The following is a 25,919-nucleotide window of genomic DNA, read 5'->3' on the forward strand; positions in this document are numbered from 1 at the left end:
ATGCTCATCACAGCTGCTGATGACTCTATAGCTTTCTGCTCATAAGATGTTCTTGCACTGTGCATAAACCTATCATTAAAAATCATGCTACAGTTAAAAAAAAGTTTTAAAAGTTTTTTTGTTTGTATACGTTTTTTCAGGAGAGCTTGCTTGTTTACTAAATGGTTGTTCATTAATCCTGTTTTTCACTTTCCTCTTTCCTCTTTTTTATTTTATCTCTTTTATCTCGTTAGTATAATGATTAGACTACTCCAAGATATTCCAGGTGGGGCTAGTCTTGGAGAATGCTTATAATGATGTAAAAAGCTACAGTTTAGTTGCTAATCAATGCACGATAACAACATCACATTATGCCTTTCCACATTATCTGTAGAAAGACTGGTACTAGTTGCCAATTCTTTTTCAGATTCTATACAGTGATTAGTTAGGGTTAACCTTAAAATCCTTAAATGGCTTAGAGTCATTATCTATATGATTCTCTAATAGTATGAACATGTTCAGGAACTATTGGAGTCCTCGACTTACGACCACAATTGAACCCAAAATTGATGTTGCTAAGTGAGAAATTTGTTAAGTAAGTGCATCTTACCCTATTTTATGACTTTTCTTGCCATGGTTGTTAAGTGAATTACTTGTTGTTTGTTGTTAAATTAGTAACATGGTTGTTAAGTGAATCCAGCATCCCCATTGAATTTGTTTGTCAGAAGTTCGCAAAAAGGGATCATGTGACCCTGGGACACAGCAACCATCATAAATATGAACCATTTGTCAAGTGTCCAAATGTAAATGAGATGACTATGGGGATTGATGTGCCAGTCGTAAGTCTAAAAAATTGTCATTTTTTTCAGTGCTGTTGTAATGTAACTTCGAACAGTCATTAAACAAACTGTTGTAGTCAAGGACTAAGCGTAATATCAAAGATAAAGATCAGCTTATCAGCATGCTGGAAGGGGCTTTCTTCTGCATTGTGTTCCGAAAGTTAAATTTAGCCTGTTCTCTTTTTTTTCTCTTCGGTGGTTTGACTTAGATTTTCTTCCAGAGTATCCACAGAAGAGTCAGAAAACTCAAGATGGTGACCACATCTGTGTAATTGAAGCCTCACCAGTTTTTATGTGCCTCACACATGTGAAATTGCCATCTTGACATTTTTATTCCCCCACTACCACCTGTGAATGCCCCTGATTTTAGCTTTCTCTCTTATTAGATTAAATATTGTCTTATTCAGCCATCTTGAATGTTAAAATTTTAATATATCTATTCACTAATAAGTCTTTAGTTTTGTATATGAGAACTCTGCTTGTCCAGTTCATATGAAATATCTGTAGAAAAAATATATTTTACAATATAATGTAGTTCCAAGGTAGCTCTACATTAAAATGGCAACTAAAATTACTCCCATCATTATTTCTAAGGTGCTGGACTATTCTATGTATTCAGAGAGAACATCAAACACTAAAACAATCCTTTATACATAAATATACAGTAAATATATGTGAGACTTTATGGCATAATTTTATGACTTCCCCTGTTTAAAATATGTTTTCTTAAATAAATTCTTTCAGGAAAACAAAACAAAAATAAATAGAAGGAAAAATGTCAGAACACTCTTAAATAGGGAAGTAAATAGACAAATGTTAGCTCACTACTTTTGTTCTTGTTTTTATTCCATTTAGGAGTTTATATAAAAGGAAAAATAAGAATATTAGTTTCCAGTTTTCAGGCCTTAACCTGAAGACTGTTAGGAGTATTAGGTAATCTTGAGTCTAGTAGACATAAGCCATTTCTCAGGATACACCATTCTGTGTACAACTGCGAATGATATTATTATTTGGCTAAGATTTCCAGGATAGAGAAGTCATCTGGGTAAGAAAAGAGCATTAACAACTGCTTGAGTTACTATTACTCTCACCATAGGTAACATCGAATGCTATACTAATCCACCATCCTCTTACTATTACATATTTTTTCAATTGAAATAATAGCCAAGTATGAAATCATTACCTTGCTTTAAACATTCTTAAGATTTAACCTGTTCCAATATTTAAGAGTTGAAAGACCATCAGGTGGACATTTTGTACTCTTAAAAATGCTTAAAACATTTACTTATTTTTTAAGAGGACTGACTGCAAAGGTTGTGTACACCATTAAATCTTTCATTATTTTATTTTATACACACACACACAAACCAACACACACACTAATAATCAACTTCCAACTAGCATAATTCTTAAAAAGCTGAGAATATCTACTGAAGTTAAAATTTAGTGATATATTTATAATGTCACAACAAAATAAAGTATTCCAAAAGATGTCCAAAAATATTTACATTAAAGGGCTTTATAAACAGGATAGTCAAGGATATTCTGAACATTACAATATTCATGGAAATATATTTACGTAAAATATTTTTATAAGCAGGATATTCAAACAAGATAAAACCCGAATGAATGCTGTATATGAAGCTTGAAACCAGTTTTTCAAAATGTCAAGACAACTTTACTTACAGTGCACAAGTTGGTGGAATATAGTCCTGTAGTATTATTGTGCGCACACATTCAAAAGGGTTATGTCTCCAGTTTCTCTTGCAAATTTCTTTAAGTCTGTCTTCAGTTTTCTTTTATGACAAAAACAAAAAAGGATGTGGGCATGGCTAGATGTGTCTAATGCTACTCAGTAGACTTTGAACTCTAATTAGGATAACTAGATGTTCATTTTGAAGAGAAAAGCCAGAATAAAAAGAATACATAAAAGCTATAAGAGTTTTCCTTTTCTGGTCAAATCAAATGCCAACCTTTAATTGTATTATTAAAAGTGGACTTCTATAATAGATCAATATAAATAGCAAAGAAACACTAATAAACATTAGAGATATCACTCTTGTATTACATTACTGGATTTTGAAATGAACAACTATACTCCTAATGAGTGATATCTGAGCCTAGAAATCAGGGGATTAAAAAGCATCTGTGTGGCTTTCTTATATTGAAAATAGATTACACTTCATTCAATAAAGTTTTGAAAATGACTAAGACTTGAGACACAGTCATGAGCAAAAAGCTGTAGAACAGAAGTAGTAGGTTCAATTTTGATGAAGTTAATTGTTCTTTCCCGCACTGATTAGACTGACATTTCAATTAGCCATGACTAACTAGTTCAGGGGTCAGGGAACTTTTTTACCTCTTACCCCCCAAAAAATTTATAAACGCAGACGTTACCCCTCCCGGCCTCTCCCCCTCCCCGGCCACCTCAGGCTGCTGACACATAATTTGGAGGTCGAGGCGGGAGGAGGTGCCCTCCCCGCGGCTGGGAAGAAGGCGGGATAGCTCGCTCCAGGGAATGAAATGTCACCAGGCTTCCCGAGGGCTTCTGGGAATTTTCTCGGGGCCAAGGCGGCAGTTGCAGGTGCCTCTTCGCTTCCTGTGTGCCTGGCAGTGATGAGAGGCTTCGGGGAGGGAGCCGGGCTGGCTGGCTAGTTGGCAGGCAGGCAGGGCCTGGGGCGAGGAAGCGGGAAGGGAGGATGATATTTGGGAGCCACGGTGACACAAACTGCGCAAAGCGTGCGGTCATCGCAGCGCGGGGAAAGCGTCCCTTTTCCCAAAATGCTCTGCCCTATGCCAGAAGCTCGCCTTCCCCTAAAAAACGGGCGGCGCGGCTCTTGCAGAATCTAGCCTGGAGTCATTTCCGACCCAGGAAACAAGGGTGGGGTGGAGGGGATAAATTTGCCTCAAGGGTGTTTTAATAACTGCTGCTATGCCGATAGTTCCGCCATTGGCCAGCGCAACCTCCTCATTACCCCCAGATTTTCACTTTTACCCCATTTGGGGTAATTTACCCCTGTTTCCTGACCACTGAACTAGTTTAATGATTTCAGTAGGACCTAAGCATGACTAATTGAATTTAGAGAGAAACCATAATTTACCACATAAGATTTCTTTAGAGATTTTTGTGTAATAACAATTAATTTTGCTGGTTTTTATAATATGTATGCTGGAACTTTAAGGACTTAACTTTATCTTGATTGTGTCTATTAAACAAAATATTTCACAATTATATCAATGTTTTATATAGAGGTGCTTCAAAATTTTAAACTCTAATTCGTGCATCTGTAAAAATCAATATAACAACCCATGTTGTGTCTGATGTAGCAATACAATACATAAAGAAGTAGCCATGCACATTGAGAGATGGAAGCTCTACAGATAGTTCTCAATTAATGACCTCTTGTTCAATAACTGTTTGAACTTATAATGGTACATTTGAATGACTGGTTCTCAAAGTTCTGGCAATCACAGCACCCCCATTAACATATTTATTTATTTTATTTATTTATTTGATTTGTCAATTGTTTACAAGATAATAAGTATAAGTGTATACATAGTTATGAATACATGAAATGGGTATATATAAGAAAAATAAAAGAAAAATAAAAGAAAAATAAAAGAAACAATAGGACAGGGACGGTAGGCACATTGGTGCGCTTATGCACGCCCCCTAGAGACCTCTTAGGAAAGGGGTGAGGTCAATAGTAGACAGTCTAAGTTTAAAGTTTTTGGGGTTTGCGGAAGAAACTACAGAGTTGGGTAGAGTATTCCAGACATTGACCACGCTGTTGCTGAAGTCGTATTTCCTGCAATCAAGTTTGGTGCAGTTAACCTTGAGTTTGTATCTATTGTGTGCTCTTGTATTGTTATAGTTGAAGCTGAAGTATTCATTGACAGGTAGGACATTGCAATGTATGCTTTTATATACCATGCTTAAATCAGACCGAAGACGGTGTAATTCAAGGTTTTCTAGTTCTAGAATTTCAAGTCTGGTGGCATAAGGTATTCTACAATGAGTAGAGGAGTGGAGAACCCTTCTTGTGAAATATTTCTGGACTTTCTCAATTGTGCTAATATCAGATACGTAATGTGGGTTCCAGACTGATGAGCTGTATTCAAGTATTGGTCTAGCAAATGTTTTGTATGCTCTAGTTAGTAGTGTGATATTACCAGAGAAAAAGCTACATAGGATTAGGTTAACAACTCTTAATGCCTTTTTGGCTATGTAGTTGCAGCACTACAGCTCTAGCACTTAGATCATTAGAGGTGAGTATTCCAAGGTCCTTTACAGAGCTTGGATCATCAACAAGATCTTGACTATTAAGCTTGTATTTTATTTTCTGATTTTTTTTGCCAATATGTAAGACAGAGCATTTATTTGTTGAGATTTGAAGTTGCCATTTGTTTGACCATTCTGATACATAGTCAAGATCTTTTTGAAGGGTAGCAGTATTGTCTGGTATTGAACAGCTTTACATCATCAGCGAAAAGAACGCAGTTGCTCTTAATATGATCACAGAGGTCATTTATGTAGAGTATGAAGAGAGTTGTCCTAGAACACTACCTTGGGGGACACCACTATTGACAGGTACAGAATTTGATAGGACACTCCCAATTTTGACCATTTGTTGTCTGTTTGACAGGAATGCTTCTATCCAGTTATGCAGTTGTCCAGAGATACCATAGGATTTTATTTTTAGGAGTAGTTTGTCATGTACCACTGAATCAAAGGCTTTACAGAAGTCTATGTAGATTGCGTCTATTGCTTTGCCCTGATTGAGTTGTGTAGTCCATATGTTTTTGCAGTGTAAGAGTTGCAGATTACAGGATAGTTTTTTTTTTTTTGAAACCAAATTGTTTATTGGAGAGTAGGTTGTTTGTCTCTAAGTGGAGGATGATGGATTGGTTAATAATTGATTCCATGACTTTACAGGTGACGCAGCATAAGGAGACTGGTCTGTAATTTTCAACTAGGCTGGGGTCTCCCTTTTTGAAGATGGGGATAACCGTGGCTTGTGACCATAGGTTAGGCAAGGAACTGGTCCTGAAAGATTTTTCAAAGATTATGCTTAGAGGTTTGGCTATAGCAGTGGGTAGCTTTTTTAAGAAGTAGGCACATATTCCATCCGGTCCAATAGATAGAGATGGTTTTAGATTGCGAAGTGCTTTTTCAATATTGTCTTCTCTAAGATCGATATGTATTAGATCATTGTAGTTGTCTGTGGTTTGGCTAGGAAATACCGGGCATGATCCATTGCTGTTTACAAATACTCAGCCGAAAAATGTGTTAAAGATTTTGGCTTTAATGGTGTCGTCATTGCAGTCTTTACCATTAGGTCCTATCAGGGCTGGGATGGACCTTGAGTCTTTTAGTTTGTTGTTTACAAAGTTGTAAAAAGCATGGGTGGAATTGGTGCTTAGAAGGTTTTCCTCTTGTTTAATGTGATAATTGGTGCATTCGGTCTTTATCTGGTGGCATAAATTTTTGTATCGGCTTTTGAAATTGGCAACGTGACCAGATTTGTTTTTCTGCCAGAGTGATCTCTTTTTGGATTGAAGTTTCCTTATTGTTATGGGTAATCTGTTTTTTTTTGTTTTGTTTTGGGAGTTGTTGTTGGTACATATAGTTTGATGACTCTTTTGACTTCAAGTAAAAATATGTTGTAATGGTCTTCAACAGTATTGCATCCAGTGAATAGAGATTGCCAATCAAGGGATGAGAGATCGTTGTCTATAAGATCATAGTTGCCTTTTTTGAAGTTATAATTGGGGATTACATCATTGTGATGATTTTTGTGTGGGCGTATGTTGAGACAAAAGTCAATCATATTGTGGTCACTGCTGGAAAAGGGTTCTTTAGTTTGTATTCCGTAAATTAAATTCAAACTATTGCAGAAGATGAGATCGAGGCAGTTGTTTAGTCTAGTGTTGTTGGTTACTAGTTGTTCCAGTCCCAGATTTGTAACAGCATTGTAGAAGGTTGCGTGTATGGGTTCAGTTGTACATTCATTTAGGGTCCAGTCAATATGAGGTAGATTGAAGCCACCAAGAAAGATAAAAGCGTGTGGGCAGGATGCTGCCCATGTTAGTCACTACCATTTAGCTTGTTTATATGTTCGATGTCATAATCAGGTGCTCTGTAACATAGTAAGAATTGAATTGTGATATTTAAGGATAGTTCACAGATGATGGTCTCAGGAAGAGCAAGCTCCTGGGTAACTTGGATGATTTTTAGATGTAAGGACTTTTTATAGAAGATAGCAACACCACCTCCTCTACAAATTTCACGATCTGATCGGTAAACATGATAGTCTCTTACTGTGGTAATGGAGTCAGGGAGAGATGCGTTGAGCCATGTTTCACAGACAAATATAATGTCGAATTTAGCCATATTTAGTAGGAGGAAAAATTCAGGTATTTTATTCGCGAGGCTTCTTGCATTGAGTAGCTGGCATATGATTGGGGCGCCCAGCAACTGGCTTATATTTCTGACTATCACAGAGTCCTCAGTTCTGTGCTCACAATTTGCAGTCTTCACTACTGCTTTCCCATAAGCAAAACAGCACAGTTGCTAAACAGCACAGTTACTTGAAATCAGAGAATTCTGCTGTGAAATCTACTAATGTGTGTTCCATTCCCATTGGACCTTCCTTACTGTTAATTCCAGCATCAAAGAAAATTATACCAGAACTTTAAAAAAATCTTTCTCTTCAAAAATAAACAAAAAACTAAGGAAATAAACTGCTCAAAATAGTAGTAAACTATCAATGATAATTACATTTTTTTAAAGGCTTACTTTAGGGAATTCACATTTCAAAGCCTGCATGATAATTTACCTGTTAATGACTGAAAAACAGGTGTGCTGTAATTTTTAAAGACTTGAGGCAAGTCCTCCCATATCTTTCATTGGCTTACACTACAGTATAATTTTAATATTAGAGAGATGAATACAACATAATATCAGAGGGATAAGGAAGAGAGTAGGCTTGACCTTGTCATTATCAGACCTTTGCATACATGATTACATTTCCCAACAATCAGCTGTCAACTAGGGTGGCTGATCAAATCCGTTTTCTGGAATATTTTAAATACTGTAACTAATTATCCCAAATATTGTCTGCATGACTGTGGGATTCTGAACTTATTTGAATTCTTGCCTTCTGCATTTCATTCCTTCCCATCTTTTATTGCAAGATCAGCAGATTGGATTGTTAATTCATCTTCAGTTGGGTTTCCATAGCTTCATTTTACTGGTAAAGCCTTTGAGTTTTACTTAACTTTGGAATTTCATTAAAAGTGTACAATACTGCTTTATTAAATCACAATATTATTTTAGTGATACCAGAATTTGGATTTACTAATAATCTTATTTCTAAGTCTTTTATAAGCATGAATTTAAATGCACCAACTAATAAAGAATAGAAGGCAATAACTGATAAAGCAGCTTTTTCTAGAAAAGTGTGTCAGAATCCATAGTTTACATGCTTGTATACTATAAATTTCAAAAGGTTTCTAAAGCTGGTTGTATTGTTGAACTCCTGTTATAATTGGGAATTTTTTTCTGTTTTTTGAAACCAACTTTCTTATAATGTAAGACTATTATTGTTTTCTACATTCCTTATCCTCTTTTCTATCATCTTTTTCAAAAATGGAATTGAAGCCCAATTTTTGCAGAGATTGATTATAAACTTTCAAATCATTTGCATTTTCACTGTATCATCGGCATATTGGCAGGTTATTGATGTTTTTCCCCTCAATTTTAAAATGATACTCATATTGTTGGAATGCAGTTTCTCCCAATATATGTTCATCATATAGGTTAACTAAACAAGATTGGCCTTGTCCCTTCCCTTTTGTCAAGTTGAAGCCACCAGTTTTGTTATGTTACATGTGGACTGTGGTTGCCTGTGCTGAATGTAAGTTTCCTAAGAATACAGTAAGATATTCTGGGACATTAATATTGGACTCTTTATTAAGTTATTTAATTAAGTTAAATAACTTTATTAAGTTATTTAAGTTACTGGACTCTTTATTAAGTTATTGCATTTTTTGTATTTGCAAAATCTTTGGATTTTATTTCTTTTGAAATAAAGAAATAATTTTGATCGAAATATCCAGAGAATGGCAATCATTTTGCTAAGAATGTACAGTGTCGCTCTGTGTAATTTAATCAGGGACAAAGCAGAAAGAAAGAGGAAAAACATTTTCTGGATACTTCAATCAAAATTATTTCTTTATTTCAAAAAAAATAAATTCCAAATATTTTGTAAATACAAAAATGCAATAACCCTGTGATAAAAGTCCAATATTAATGTAAATCAAATGGAAGTACTTCACCATTAAAAAACCTGCCATATTTCCTTCAGGGAAAATGAAAGTTATTCAAAACAATAAATAAATCAAATGGGAAAAGAAAAAAAGAACAGCTAGATGGGTTCATGTCTGTCCAAAAGTTGTCTGGGGACATTCCTAAGTGCTCCCATTCAAATCTAGGGAGAAGCACTGCCAGAAAACCAGCGTTGGTAGCAAGATCAGCGGATCATTAGCAAGAGAAGAAAAAAGCCCCTTACTCTTCAGCAGCCATCTTGGGGAGGAGTCTCCCAGATATTCTTATAAATAAAGAATATCTTCTAAAATGCATCTCTATTGTACAGAATTTCAGAATACACCTTCCAATTTGGTTTGGGTTTTTTCCCTTCCCCCTCCATTGGCGTTCTTCAGCTTAATAGTTTGAATTTGGAACTTTCTCCTGAGTTTGGAAATCTTTCAAAAGACATTCCTTGTTTTTCCATGTCTCTTTTAATCTATAAAGTTTTTGCAATATTTTGACATCTTTTTGAACTTCTTCCTAAGGTCAAGAAAGACAATTCTTGGCGGTGGCTTCTCTTCTTTTTGCCTCTTTCCAGTTTATTCTTACATCCAGATTGCTTTTTTCTATTTCTTGCTCTTTGTCCTGTCATATTCATTCCTAACATGTCTGTGGTTTCATTACATTGTTCCTCAGGTTTCCTATCACTGAGGTTTAGGACTTCAACCTGATTCCTGATGTTCTCCTTATGCATGTTGGATGTTTGAGATCACATCATGGAAATTGGTTGGCTTTGCTCTTCTTTAGTTTGATTTTAAACTTGCACATGAGCAGTTTGTGAGCTGATCCACAGTCAGTCCTTAGATATCTTTGCTGTCATAACTGAGTTCTTCCATCTCCCTCTATCATTAATATAATTTCTTTTTCTCATCATTGTTTAGAGCATAAACCTGAATAAACCTCATGTTAAAAAGTTGTCTACAAAGACTATTTGGGATTGACTGCCCTGTACCCAAATATTCTTTTTACCATATCTTTAGTTGTGAAAACAGCATCACATCCTCTTTGTTTTTCATGTCCTTAATACTAAATAGTATAATTTTCTAAGTGAAAATGCTCTATTCCAGTCTCTCACAAATCACTGATATCCAAGATTCAATGCATAGTCAGTTCATTTCATCTTTCTTTGTCTTATTCATGCTTCTTATTGTCCATATTCCTACTGTAATTCAGTGATTGAAGGTTTGGATTTTCTTTTCCTGCATCATCAGCAAGTAAGTGTCCCAAAAGCTTTAATCTAGCCATTAATAAACACCATTAGTACTTCAAAAGATTCTCAGCATTTTCTCAATAGCATGTTGATTACCATCTGACCTGAGAGCCCCATTATCTGATGCCTGCTCTGTTTAGTTGGCAGTTGAAATGACTTTCATCTGAGTGACTCTGCTAGGAGTGTATACTTTTGTCAAATACTCCTGACATTTTTTGCTCATCTCTACCAAGAATTCCCTGCGACCTAGCTAGACTTGATGGGGAAGTTATGTAATTCAAAATGAAAATTAATAAAATTAGTCTGACATTATTTATTGTTGGCAAATTCATGTTGTCACTAAACAATTGCATTAGTTTTAAGGTGTTTCACAACCTGAATTTTATTATCTGTCCCAGTGGACAATCACTTAAATATGATCCAGTACTATGGTACAGTTGCCAAAAAATGAATGCAGTCCTAGGCTGTATTAATAGAGAGATAGAATCAAGATCACATGAAATGATAACACCACTTTATAATACCTTGGTGAGACCCCACTTGGAATACTGCATCCAGTTTTGGTCACCACGATATAAAAAAACGTTGAGAATCTAAAAAGAGTGAAGAGAAGGAGGCTAAAACATATGAAGAACAGTTGCAGGAATAGGGTATGTTTAGTTTAATGAAAAGAAAGACTTGGGGTGATATAATAGCAATGTTCCAATATCAGAGTGGCTGCCACAAGGAAGAGGGAGTCAACCTATTTTCCAAAGCACCTGAAGGCAGGACAAGAAACAATAGATGGGAATTAATCAAGGAGAGAAAGAACCTAGAACTAAGAAGAAATTTTGTGACCGTAAGAACAATTAACCCAGTCGTTCCACTGGGTTAATTGTTCTTACTGTCACAAAATTTTTAAAACTGGAGGTTTTTAAGAAGAGATTGGACAACCATTTGTCTGAAATGATATGAGATCTCATGCTTTGAGCAAGGGGTTGGATTAGAAGACCTCCAGTGTGCTCTTCCAAGTCATGTTATTTCTTTTTATTCTATTGAATATAAATAATAGATTGACAGGATATACCTGGTAATTTCCTCGATTCTTCATGTTTATTTTTTTGTGAATAAAAATGCTTATCCTCAGTTATCAAGAACACCTATACTACATTTTAGAAGTTAAAACAATACAGAAGCACATTCTTTTAGCAGACTGGGGAATTGTTCATCAGCATCTGGAGAAGCAACTTCAATTAATGCCCTTAGGCACTCTGTGACCATCTTTCCATCCATTGTAACTGCATTCATATCTCTTCAACTCATTTGCTTTGTGAGAAAAGAATGATCAAAATAGGAACTGAGCAGTTCAGCCTTTGTTTCCAAGCACTGACCAATTTCTCTAAATTGTAATAATTATCTTCTTCTTTGACATGAAGTTTTTTTTTAAAAAAAACACCTATCATAGCATTTGTAACATCACACACCAGCCTCAATTCCTCTTGAGGTTTAGCTTTCCATTGTATTTCTTGACCTCATTCTTTGTGACTATTATTACCTCATTTAATTGTCCTTTTTTGTTTTCAAATGGTCACATAGCTTTTTTTTTAACGAATTGGCTGTATTTGTGTGATAGAAATTACCCAGCCATCCCTTCTCATTCCATCATTAGACTCACCTTTCTATGCCCAAAGTACATACAGATTGGCTGTCATTTTTAATTAATCCACCACATTTTTGTAAGGCCTCCCTGTAACAGTGTTTAAATCTATCAACTCATTTCCAAGTAAGTAATTCGCATGACATGGGTAGACCCAGTTGTGAAAGGTAGGATGGCCCCAAATAAACATGAGGTTTTGGAGGCTAGTCTGTTATTTACGATATCAGTCAAGTGGGTCATCTATGCATTAAGCTTTTTTTACTCCTTTTCTGTAAAACCTTAATTGTAAAATTATGCTCCATTACTACTTTCACAATCAATCCGGGCAGCTTCTGTGGTCCTGTTAACCCTTCCAACCATGACCTATCATGAATAGGTTGTCAAATGTCAAATTCTGATGTCCACACGCAATATTATTATCCAATGTCACTGAACGGAGAATAAAAATAGATTTTGTAGAATAACAGAGTTGGAAAGGACTTTGTTGGTCAACTAGTCCAACCCCCCCCCCCCAAGCAGGAGACCCTACACCATTTCTGACAGATGGCTGCCCAGTCTCTTCTTGAAAACTTCCATGATGAAGTTCCCACAACTTCCAAAGGCAAGCTGTTCCATTGGTTGATTGTTCTCACTGTCAGAAAATTTCTCTTTATTTCTAGGTTGAATCTCTCCTTGATCAGTTTCCATCCATTATTCCTTGTCTGGCCTTCAGGTGCTTTGGAAAATAGACTGACCCCCTCTTCTCTGTGATAGCCGCTCAAGTATTGGAACACTGCTATTATGTCTCCCCTGGTCTTCCTCTTCAGTAAACTAGCCATGCCCAGTTCCTGTAACCCAGGGGTGTCAAACTCAATTGGATTGGGGGCCGCATTGGCCTTGTGGTTGTCCTGGGGTGGGGTGGGGGTGGAGGGCATAGCCAGGGGGGTTACGAGTGACTGGGCATGGCCTGAGGGGTGTGGCCAGCTTGACATCACTCACATGAGCCAGGCAGTGTTGGGGAGGGAACCCAGAGGGATGGGCAGTAGGCTCATCCCATAGGAGGTGAGGTGAGGGAATGCAGGGGTGGGGTGGGGCTGCTGCTGCTGCAAGGCGAAGCAAGTTGTGGAGTGGTTGGTGGTGGAAACCATCAGCTATTGCTCACTCGCTGCCCTTTGTGTGCAGGGCTGATGTTTTCCAGCCCCTCAGCTGGCACACTTGGTGGCTCTGGAGCCCACTCCACTGGGCTCACTGTCCCAGCAGCATGCAAAACAACAGCATTAGCAGCAGATAGAGACGGGGGGAGGCCTATGATGTGGACCACTGGATGCACTTACTCTGTCCCACTGTTTGTTTTGGCTTCACCTTCCAGAGCATCCTACTCATTCCGCTCGCATCTACAGAGCATGAGCGCGAAGAAAAATACCCAGGGATGCGAACCACTTCCCTTGCTCCAGTGTGCATGGGCTTTCAGATCATAGAGATCCTCCAAGGAAAGGAAGGGAGAGGAAAAAGGGAGATCATCTCAGTAGCTCTAGCATTGCGATCACATGATTTCTGGGGTCCCGGGGGATGGGGGGCGGACAAGTACAGAAATGGAGAAAGCGTCAGTTTAGGGACGCAGTTACCATTCAATCCAAATTCATCACAGCGGTTTTATCCCCAACTTTGCAAGCGAGCAATCAGATCCCTGCATGCAACCAAACAGGAAGTTTACGTGCAGAAGCGAGCTGAATGTCTTCCTACTGTTAAGACAGGCACAGTCACACTTTGTTGTGTTCCAGGCCAGCACATGCTTTGGGCACCATTGAATCAGTTTTGACTCCTGCACTAATTCGTGCAGTTTCCCCACTGCCTGTTTTGGCTTGCAGCTGGAGAGCAGGTTGCTACTGGTCATCTTTTCAGACCCCTCATGGGTCTTGCCCTTGGCCTGTGTGTGGAGCACGTTCCCCTCACGCACCTGACGCATCTCAGCCCTACCATGGGCTGCCGCAGCTCAGCAGACCCATCCAGCCTGAAGGAGGTGAAGTGGCCAGGTAGAAAGGCTGCGAGTGGGGAAAGCCAGCTCTCCATTAGCTCCATGGCCACCCAGGTCCAGCAGAGATGGGGAGAGTCATGCAATCCTGGCTGGGCCTGGGGAGCCATGGCGCCGATGGGGATCTGGTTTTCCCTGGGGATCAGGTGACGGTCTTTTGCCTGCTGTGCCTGGGTGTGCTCTACCCCCTCTATTCAGCCTTTCTAGCTGGCTGCTTCCCCTCCTTCGTGTTGGGTGGGCCTGGTGCTCCGGGCAGCAACAGCAGTGGCCTAATGAACCTGCACGAGCTGCTGGCAGGCTCGGTGGTGCAGAGGTGTCCCATGTTTGCAAGAGGAATGTGCCACACATGCAGGCCAAGGGCAAGATCTGTGAGGGGGCCAAGGAGATGACCAACGGTGACCTACTCTCCAACCACAAGCCAAAACAGATGGGATGGAGTAAGTGGGCTGATGGGTGTCTGGCAGCAAGCTGTCCCACACCTCTTCACCTTTTCTTGGCTCACAGAGGCAGCATTAGCCAGAGGCAGAGGCGTAGGGGAGAGGCAGGCAGTCCAGCTTGCTAGATGCACTGGGCAGCCACCTGGCCTGTCTCAGCCACATGGGATGGAGCAGGCAAGTCCAGTGGTCTGCATCACGTGCATTCCCCCCCCCCCCCGACTCTGCCTGCTGTTGCTGGTGCCACTGCCACCAGGCCTGCTTCTTGGAGGACTGGCTGCAGAGCCTTTGCTGCCAGACACCTCCCCTCCACTCATGCACACCTGAAAGGCTGGTAAGTGTGGCCAACCAGAAAATGGTAAGGGACCAGCCTGCATTGCTTTGGCCAGGCTGATCCCATCCTGGCATGCGTTCTTGCGCACAGGAGGCGGCATGTGCACATGTGCACATGCACACCCCATCCCATCCTGGCATTTGCACATGTGCCTGCCTCCTGTGCACATGCGCGCCTGCTGGGATGCGATGGGCTAGGCCAAAGCAAAGCAGTCCAACCCCTTACCATTTCCAGGTTGGCCGTGCTGGCCAATCCGACCACATACGGTCCACAGGGCTTGAGTTTGACACCTCTGCTGTAACTGTTCTTCATATATTTTAGCCTCCAGTCCCCTAATCATCATCTCTGCACTCTTTCTAGAGTCTCAACATCTTTTTTATAGTGTGGTGACCAAAACTGGATGCAGTACTCTAGGTATAGTCTTACTAAGGCTTTATAGAGTCATATTAGTACCTCAAGTGATCTTGATTGAATCCCCGTTAATGGAATTTAGGATTGCATTGGCTTTTTTTGGCTGTCACTGTACACTGTTGGCTCATATTTAATTGGTTGTCCACTAAGACTCCAAGATCCCTCTTACAGTTATTGCTATTAAGCCTGGTTTCTCCCAATCTGTATGGGTACTTTCAGTTTTTCTTGCCTAAATGTAAAATTTTACTTTTCTCTACATTGAATTTCATTTTGTTAGTTAGGGCACAGTTTTCAGATCTGTCAAAATCCACCTGGATGTTAAACTTATCATCTAGGGTGTTAGCCATTCCTGCCACCTTAGTATCGTCTGCAAATTAGGTAAGTTCCCCTCCTATTCTCTTATCTTAGTCATTTATGAAGATATTAAAGAGTAATGGGCTTAAGACGGAACCTTGTGGTACCGCACTGCTTATTTCCCTCCATGTAGATGTAATACTGTTAAGGACTACCCATTGAATATGGTTTGTGAGCCAGTTATAAATCCATCTGATGGCGATGCTATCTATCCCACTTTTTTCTAGCTTACCAAGAAGTAGGTTGTGGTCTCTCTTGTCAAATGCTTTGCTGAAATCTAAGTATGCTACTTCCACAGCATTTCGCTGGTCTACTAATTCACTATGTCAAAGAATGAAATAGAATTGGTTTAGCATGATCTGTTTTTAACAAACATGTGCTGACTTCTAGTTATTACTTTACTCATTTCTAGATCTTCACAGATCTGTTTTTTGATTATCTTTTCCTGTATCTTTCTGGGTATTGATGTTAGGCCAATTCAGGGGTGTCAAACTCAAGGTCCGGGAGCCGGAGCCAGTCTGTGGAGTGCTTAGATCTGGCCCACAGAGCCGCCTGGAAATAGTGAAGGATCAGCCTGTGGTGCCTGTGCCAGCAAAAACGGAGCTCCTGAAAGCTGCATACAGTCCTCCAGAGCTCTGTTTTCACTGGCAGAGGGTTGCAAGGAACCGTCCCAGCTGAAAATGGAACTTGCAAGGGCCATGTGTGGCCCCACAATCTTCATTTTCGCTTGCTGATGGTTACAGGAGGCCGTCCCAGCCGAAAAAGGAGCTCTGGAGCCTGTTTCCGCTGGCAGAGCACTCAGGCCCCCACAGATGCCCCCCAACACAAGTTGATGTCATGCTGACCACACCTACCATGGCCACACCCACCCTGGGCTCCTGAGGTCAAACAGAAACCTGATGCAGCCTTCAAATCGAGTTTGACTCCCCTGGGCTAATTGGTCTGTAGTTTTCTGAGACTGTTTTTTTTTCCCCTTTTTTGAAGATGGGAACCACATCAGTTCTTTTCCAGTCCTCTGGTAGTTCCCCGATGCTCCAGGGTTTTTAAAATATATAGTACAGTGGTTCTGAGATGACATCTGCCAATTCCTTTAGAACTCTGGAATGTAATCAGTCAGATCCCAGTGATTTATATTCATCAAGATTAGGCAGGTGTTCTCTTACCATTTTTTTGCTTACTTTAATTTTTATTTCTAAGCTGTCTTTTGCAGTTATGTTTTTGGTAGGTTGGGCTATAGTTTCTTTTTGCGGGAAGACCAATGCAAAGAATGAGTTAAGCAGCTCTTCTTTCTCTCTACTGCCTGTTATTTCCTTGTCATCTCTCTCTTTAGTGGACAGACTGTTTCCTTGATTTTTTTCTTATTTTGTATATGTTGGAAGAAACTTTTTTTATTATCTTTGACTTTTGTTACAAGCCTTGGTTCATTCTGAACCTTTGCTTTCCTGACTTTGCAGTTTTTATCTATCTGCTGATATTCTGTCTTAGTTATTTGTCCCTCTTTCCATTTTTTGTACTTGTCCTTTTTGTCTTTCAATTTCTCAGATAGATCTTTGTGCAGCCATGCTGGTTTCTTCTTAGATTTCTTGTTTTGCTTTTTCAGTGGTACTGTGCTGGACTGGGCTTTTATGATCATATTTTTCAGAGTTTCCCAAGCTTCTTGAATTGTTTTCCATCTTTAAGATTTTCATCCAAGGAATCTTTCTCAAGTTTGCTCTGAGTTTCTTAAAATCAGCTCTTTTAAAATATAAGACTCTGGTATCATTGTGTTCTGTTGCTTGTGTTTGCATTATTTCGAATTTCCATATGACATGGTCACTCTCACCCAGGATTCCTGCAGTTTCAACTCTATCACTTCTTCTCTATTCATGAGAATTAAGTCCAGTATGGCTGTCCCTCTAGCTCCCTTCTCTACCTTTTGGACCAGGTCTGAGGTGAAATCAGAATGAAGGAAGGAATGGAGTGCACAAATCCATAAGAGTGCACCTGATGATCAAACTATGATTTAATAAATGTTTCCATATTTGAAAAACTACAAAAATGTTTTGTGTAGAGAATTGACATCCAACAGGACAGCAAGACAGAAAAAACGTACCATTGTAGGTTGAATGCAGAATTTAAAAAATTAATGAAGATAATCAAATGGATATGAGAAACAAATAAAAGAAAAAAGATTAAAATTAAAATCAAGCTAACAATATCAATAATAACAATAATGATAACAATGACAACAACCATACATGGAGCAAATACGTGCTTTCTAGCATCTAATAAAATAAACATTTGATTATTTCATCATATATAAAAAGTAGGGGACCTAGATCAGGGGTGTTAAACTTGATTTCATTGAGGGCTGCATCAGGGTTGTGTTTGACCTCGGAGGGCTGGGGGTTGTGTGGGACATGGCCAGGAGTAAGTATGGCCATGGTGGACGTGACATGGACTCGTGTTGGGGGCACCTGTGGTGGCCAAGTGCTAAGGCAGGACTTTCCTGACACTCTCCCTCACTCTCATTATAATCTTCCTTCCTTCCTTCCTTCCTTCCTTCCTTCCTTCCTTCCTTCCTTCCTTCCTTCCTTCCTTCCTTCCTTCCTTCTTTTTCCTTCATCTTGGAACAATCAGTTTGAAGCAACAGTATTGAATTTTTCCTAGCATGAGGAATGAAGACTAGAACTAATTAAAGCTAATTATGTACAAAAATTGCCTACATGGCAGGATGAAGCAGGCAAATCTAACCCTCACAGATATCTGTCCATCAATTATATATCATTGAACCATGAAGAAAATCTAAAGTTGCTGTATTCTTGTTAAAGAATTGGCTTTCTTTTTTGACCATATCTAATCATGCTTCCATTAACAAGTCCCTTTTAGGATTTATAATTTTGGCTACAGCATTTTTTCTTTTTATTATGTAAATTATTTAAAACAACAATTGCCAGTTCTATAAAATAATCGAAGTGACTTATTTGCCATGATGCTGTTAGGTTTTCAGAAGCAGCTATTTCATCCTGAATAACTCAGTTGTACATACTTTATATTTGTAGCATTTACTATAGGTGTATAATGGAACTTCACTGTTGTAGATCGGCTTCCCGGGAATCATTTTTTTAATTGTCTGTTATTTTAAAAATGTATTCAGTTTTAGCCTTTTCCTTATCATAAAATGTGGAGTCATTTACAGAAATATCTATGTTATTGTTTTCCATACATTTTATTATTCTTTAATTTTGAGAATAGACATACTGAAGATTTCCTTGTTTGACAAATTAATTTAGCTGCAGTGCACTAGTGCAAGGAACATATTGCAACATGATTATGGCCTGTTTTCTGGCTTTATTAATCCAGAAACCTAAATGATAAACAACACTTGTGTCATTGTCTACACAAATGTAATTTGTTTATGCAGAAGTTCAGTTAATCCTACCATCTGCTTTTCTCAAATGAGAACAGATAATGGAGACACAGCTCCTCACAGGTCTTCAGGCTTTTAAATTCTGATAAAATCAGGATTCTTCACTGGCTCTTGCCACAGCTCTGAATTAAGCCACTTTAAATGTAATTACTGAAGCTGGCTGTACATCAGGAACATCCATTAAAAAAATTGATTGACCATGCTGTTATGGCAGGCATTTTATGAACAAACTATCATGATGGGTCCAGAACTGTAATTTATGAAAGCAAAAAAGCAGGTAAACACTTTATTAGCCATTAATGAGAGGCACACTGGGTAACTAAATTTTGTCTTTTTTAACCAGCTACTTTAAGGAACCTTGGGCCTTGGCCATCTATCATGATCGTTTTAGTGATCTGAAGAAGGAACTACGTCAGATCTTAGTATCTGCCCAGGTAAAAAAAATCTCTCCTATAAGCATTTATTATTGCTGATTATTTGCCTTCATATTTCAACAAATAGGAAGTTTGTAGTTTCTTCTTTACTCTTAAACTATAAAAATCCAGAATATTATCAGAGAAGGTTGGTCTAATAGTTAAGGCACCAAGGGAAAAAGCAGGAGACTGTGACTTCTAGCCATGATAGCCAGTCATTGTGTTTCAGCCCAATTCGCTTCACTGGGTTGTTGTTGTGGGGAAAATAGGAGGAGGAAGGTTTTGGATATTTCTGCCACTTTGAGTTATTTGTTAAAATAATAAAGGTGGTATACAAGCAAGCAAACAAAGAAATAATTATGAACTTTAGGAAAAGTTTTAAACACAGTTCATATCAATTTCAGTGCCCTGGTGTTTCTGTTACTATACGTGCATTGCATTCTCTTAAATGGATTAATTGCTTTAATTTTCTTAAGAGTAATTACTTAAGAACATCAGAGTCCTACAGGATCAGTTCAACAGTTTATTAACGCAAAGTCCTGTTTCCATAGTTGGCACCTAGAAAGCCCATAGCCAAGCTGTGAAGGTAATTGTTAATAGGGCTGTGTTAAGCATTCAAATGAGGTACTTCTCCACGTATGGCAGCAAGAAGGAAACGGGAAACACCTCTTATTAACTCACAAAGTAGGGTCTCATAGCCATATCTTGGAAGGCTGCTCCCACATGCCTATACCTGTATGACTGTGCATAGTTATACCTGCTTTTCAGCAACTACTGAGTATATTTGATATATGCTCTCCAGATTCACTTGTACAGCTATAGAAATAAAATAAAATAAAAATAGTTTTTGCATTCACTGAATTTTACCAGATGTAGAGTTATTTTGTTTACAAATATTTCACTTCCTGACTAGGTAATATCATCAGCACTTGTAAGTGTGGAGTTTGTTGCCTGTTTATATACAGTAACTTGCCCTACCAGCATTGGTGGGGATGCTGTTTTCTCCTTGGTAGTTCCTTGATTATTGATTACCGTTCCCCTTGGTCCCTGCCAGCCTTTTCTTCCCCATGCCAGGTCCCCTCAGGCCTTTTCATCCTACTTGATCCTCACAGGGTTTGGGCCTCCATCCCACCCTCATTACCTTTAGCGCACTTACCTTTTGAAGATCTCTGGAGCTCCAGAGCTTTCTGAAGCGCTACATAAAGCAGTTTAGGAAAACAGAATGGAGCAGCCCATCCCAGAAGTGGCCACCATTTCAGCATAACCCATCAGTAATTGTGGGGACACTAAAAACGGTGGCCTGGGAAAAGTGGCCTGCCCTCCTTTCCCTATATGGGGTTTTGAGATCTTCAAAAGATAAGTGTGCAATGGTGATGGGAGGTGGGGAGCAGGCCTGGTAAGTTGGGATGGGGGTGAGAGAGATGGGGGATGCTGCAACATGCCTGCAGTTAGTAATAAGGGCAAATGACCACTGAGGCAGTGCAGCAGCTGTAATTTCAAAACAGTGTCATAAGTAGTTTTTGTGGGGTCTGGTTCTTAAGAGAGATAATCTGTGCTTGTTTATACAAAGTCTACATCTACAGGCCATATACTTGTAAGTGGCAGGTGCAATCAAATCTTCAATCTATTGAATAAATGGAATAAATGGAAAATAAATGAATTTATTTTCCCAGTACTGCAATATTAATTGCTTTAATTTTCTTAAGAGTAATTACTTAAGAACATAAGAGTCCTACAGGATCAGTTCAACAGTTTATTAATGCAAAGTCCTGTTTCCATAGTTGGCACCTAGAAAGCCCATAGCCAAGCTGTGAAGGTAATTGTTAATAGGGCTGTGTTAAGCATTCAAAAGAGGTACTTCTCCACGTATGGCAGCAAGAAGGAAACGGGAAACACCTCTTATTAACTCACAAAGTAGGGTCTCATAGCCATATCTTGGAAGGCTGCTCCCACATGCCTATACCTGTATGACTGTGCATAGTTATAAGGGCAAATGACCACTGAGGCAGTGCAGCAGCTGTAATTTCAAAACAGTATCATAAGTAGTTTTTGTGGGGTCTGGTTCTTAAGAGAGATAATCTGTGCTTGTTTATACAAAGTCTACATCTACAGGCCATATACTTAGAAGTAGCAGGTGCAATCAAATCTTCAATCTATTGAATAAATGGAATAAATGGAAAAGTCTTTTAGTTGTATAAGAAACCCTAACCCTAACCCATAAAGTCAACTTGGCATGAGAAAAAGGGTCAAATGTTTTTATTACACATTCATAGCATTCTAACTGACATAATTGTTTTCAGAGATACTAGATTTTTAGTATATTTAGATGCTACTACTGTCCATCCAAGCAAAGGTTTTAATATATGAATGTTCCAAAGTTGTCCCAGTTGGAAAATTAACACTGATTATTGACTTCCAATATTTAATACAACAGGTAAGTATGATAATATAGCTGCAGATTTGGAAAGGTGAACTCTCCTTCATTAACTGGTAACTGCATTTTCTATAAAGTTATTCTCTGAAATGAAAAACTCATAAAAATTTTCTAAACAGAAAATATAATTTCAAAAAATGTTTTCCAGATATATGAACTGGAATTCCTCTCAGAATATGATTTAATCTGAGAATAATATTTATTTTGACAGCATTCACCTTTTCCCAGAAAGGGTTAGGTTAAGGTTTAATTACTTCTTTCGATCAATTTCTGAAGAAACCTCTCTATATATTTTATTTATATTACACGTTATTTTCTTTAGTATACACATACCAAGATAATTAATGGAAATGGTAAAAAGGCAGAATTAATATTCCTTAAATGGATGGGTAGCTTAACTTATTGGCATTAATTCTGATTTGGACCAAATATTAGAGCAATCTGTTATTTTGCTAAAGGCATCTATCTTTTGCATCAACACTGGGATAGTAGAATGAGGTTTAGAAAATGGGTGTTGCAGATGTAAGAGAAAGAAAAAAAATGCAATTCAGTTTTTGCCTTCTTTAATTAATCATGATTTTTAAAAAGAGGAGGCAATAGAAAATCATAGATACAGATGAAAATAACTGATACCTGGACCACTCTCCATGAAAGTTCTAATTTCAAAATATTTGTGAAGTTTCTGAATCCGAAAGCTCCTGGTAGCCTTCATGACTAATAACTCTGAATAAATCCATTTATATTGCAGTCCTAGTTCAAAGTACACAAATGTTATCTAAAATATACTTAGTACAGCATCTCTGTCATACTTTTTGAGGGAAGAAGGATTTCTGTGCTAATCATTTTTAGCAAAAGCAGCAATAGAAATTTGGTTAAAGATTAATAAATTGTGTTGTAATGGATAGTTTGGGTCTAATGGAATAACCTCTGTATTGTGAGGCAAAAATTCTGTAAGTAAGTTAATTGTTCCATTAATAAGTTTTTGTCTATTGATCTTGAATTGACTGTCTATCAGTTTTATAGTATAAGACAAAGTTTTGATCTCAGTCCTTTCAAAGTAGGGGACAGGAGCGAATATGTTACTTTTAAATGTGCATATATTCTAGATTAAATCAAGATTTAGATCTTGGTTGCCTTGGTCCTAGGTCTGTGAGCTCTTTACTCTATCTTCCAGCAGGGGGCTCTATAGACTTCAAGTCAAAATTGTAAACTTTGCTAAATTAGTAGTCCCTCATTCATTATAGTAGTTTAAATGAAATTTGTTGTATCTGGTGTGAATGGAACAAATGCATAATTTTTATTCAACTTATTAATTCATTCGATCCTCATTGTAATGCATCCCTTCTGAATCAGTATGGTAAAATTTGTCAAGATGTATGAAGATTTGAGGAAACTATAAATCCAGGGTCAATGGAAGGTGACCACCATCTGGCCTGTTCATTATCAATTAAAATGAATCCAATAAGTTAAACTCATTGGTTGAAATAATGATCAATCAATTGTGTTGGTACCCAATTCCCAAAAAGTGTATATAACAATTAACTTAAGATTAATAATTAATTTAAGCCCAGTATTCTTCAATAGCTTCAGGGGTGGTATTCAGCAGGTTCTGACCAGTTCTGGAGAACTGGTAGTGGAAATTTTGAGTAGTTTGGAGAACTGGCAAATACGACCTCTGACTGGCTCCGCCCCCATCTATTCTCTGCCTCCCAAGTCCCAGCTGATCAGCTGGGTCTTCTTTTGTTGCCCTGCACAGGAAAACAAGCTGGAAAGCAGGGTAGTGGGGTAGGGGGTGGGGGAATGGGATTTTGAAGTAACCTTCACCCAGGAGTGAGGTAGGAATGGGGATTTTGCAGTATCCTTCCCCTGCCACGCCCACCAAGCCACACCCACCAAGCCACGCCCACAGAACCGGAAGTAAAAAAATTTGAATCCTACCAATGAATAACTTCATAAATTATTTAGATGAGGGAATAGAAGGGAAACTCATCAAAATTTGTAGAAGACACTAAGGTGGCAGGAATAGCCAACACCCCAGAAGACAAGCTCAGGATCCAAAAAGTTCTTGACAGACTTGAACAACGGACTCTATCCAACAAAACTGAAATTTTATCCACCACTGAAATTCAATGGTGAGGAAAAAAGCAAGGTTTTACACTTAGGCAGGAAAAATCAAAGGTACAAGTACAGATTAGGTGAAACCTGGCTCAAAAACAGTAACTTTGAGAGGGACCTTAGAGTCCTAGTGGTAGATCACTTAAATATGAGCCAGCGGTGTGCAGCAGCCACCAAAAAAGTTAATACAATCCTTGGTTGTATAAATAGAGTCATAGAATCAAAATCACGTGAAGTATTAGTGCCACTATATAAATCCTTAGGAAGACCCTACCTGGAATACTGCATCCAGTTTTGGTCACCATTCCAAAACATATGTTGTGACTTGGAGAAAAAGTGCAAAGAAGAGCAACTAAGATGATTAAAGGCCTGGAGACAAAAATATATGAAGAACAGTTGCAGGAATTGGCTATGGCTAGTCTAGAGAAAAGAAGGACTAGGGGTAAGATGATAGCAGTATTCCAGTATTTGAGGGACTACCACAAAGAAGAGGAGGTCAAATTATTTTCCAGAGCACTGGAAGGCAAGACAAGAAACAATGGATAGAAACTAATAAGGGAGAGAAACAACTTGGAATTAAGGAGAAACTTCCTAATAGTGACAACAATTAACCTTGCCTTCAGAGGTTGTAGGTGCTTCATCTCTGCAGGTTTTCAAGAAAAGATTGGACATCCCCTATCTGAAATGATCTAGGGTCTCCCTCTTGAGCAGAGGGTTGCACAAAAAGACCTCCAAGGTCCCTTCCAGCTCTATTCTGATTGAACTTCTAGCCCCCAACACACACACACACACACAACCCGCATATACTATATTTTATTCTAACTTTTACTATATACTATCCAACCCACTAGGCAGCTGATAACAACACCGGGACTGCTCTTTACTTTTTATTTATCAAATGACATAACAATTCTGGCCTCGCATAATCTATTTTTGCTGTTACATACATACATCAATAGATTTAATCTGCCATGTATTGACAAGAAAACCGTTTAAAATGTTTTTAAAAAATGTAAAAATCAAACTAGAAATAAACTTTATGAAATATTACAAGCTTTTGCCTTTATTCTTTCCTTCCTTTTTTCTTGTCTTTTTTTTAAGTTTAGTGATGCTCAGTCATAGCTATATACAGAAAATTTGGATTTCTGAATGGTTTTAAATAGGGAGCTCACATTTCCTAACTTGGAAGATTACCAAAGCAAATATATGGTAATTTTTAAAATGACCCTTTCTCCAGACAATACAGGTAGTCCTCAAGTTATAACGGTTTATTTAGTGACCATTCAAATTTACAATGGCACTGGAAAAAAAAGACTTATGACCGTTTTTCAGACTTACGACCGTTGCAGCCTCAGGGTCATATGATCGCAATTCAGATACTTGGCAACTGACTCATATTTATGATGGTCACAGAGTCTCAGGGTCATGTGATCCCCTTTTGTGACCTTCTAACAAGCAAAATTTATAGGAGCCTCTGTGGCACAGTGGTTAGAGTGCATTACTGCAAGCTACTTCTGCAGTCAGCTGCCTACAATTTGGCAGTTCAAATCCCACCAGGCTCAAGGTTGACTCAGCCTTCCAGCCTTCCGAGGTGCGTAAAATGAGGACCCAAATTGTTGGGGGAAATATGTTGACTCTGTAAAATTGCTTAGAGAGGGCTGTAAAGCAATATAAAGCGGTATATAAGTCTAAGTGATATTGCTAAAATCAATGGAGAAGTCAAATTCACTTAACAACCATGTGACTAACTTAACACCAGCAGTGATTCACTTAAAACTGTAGCAAGAAATGTCATTAAATGGGGCAACATTCCTTAACAAATGTCTCACTTAGCAACAGAAATTTTGGGCTCAGTTATGGTTGTAAGTCAAGGACTATCTGTATGTAGGCCAATTATTGGGACTGTTCATTTGTTAGCTAAAAATACTGAAAATTTGGTAGAAACCTCAGTCACCTTTTCTACTTCTTT

At 38.4% G+C, this 25,919-nt stretch overlaps 1 protein-coding gene across 2 annotated transcripts in view; it reads left to right on the forward strand.

The window, feature by feature from the left end:
• Positions 1–25,919, forward strand: part of CFAP61 (cilia and flagella associated protein 61) — a 127,212-nt gene that overhangs the window by 94,802 nt on the left and 6,491 nt on the right. For both annotated transcript variants that reach the window (XM_087930638.1, XM_087930637.1), the window contains exon 26: positions 19,332–19,422. In XM_087930638.1, the coding sequence (XP_087786764.1) occupies positions 19,332–19,422 (91 nt within the window). The remainder of the gene's footprint in view (positions 1–19,331; positions 19,423–25,919) is intronic.

The sequence above is a fragment of the Pseudonaja textilis genome, chromosome 3 (genome assembly GCF_049901715.1).
Source record: "Pseudonaja textilis isolate UNSWEBS1 chromosome 3, rPseTex1.2, whole genome shotgun sequence".
Classification (NCBI taxonomy): Eukaryota; Metazoa; Chordata; class Lepidosauria; order Squamata; family Elapidae; genus Pseudonaja; species Pseudonaja textilis.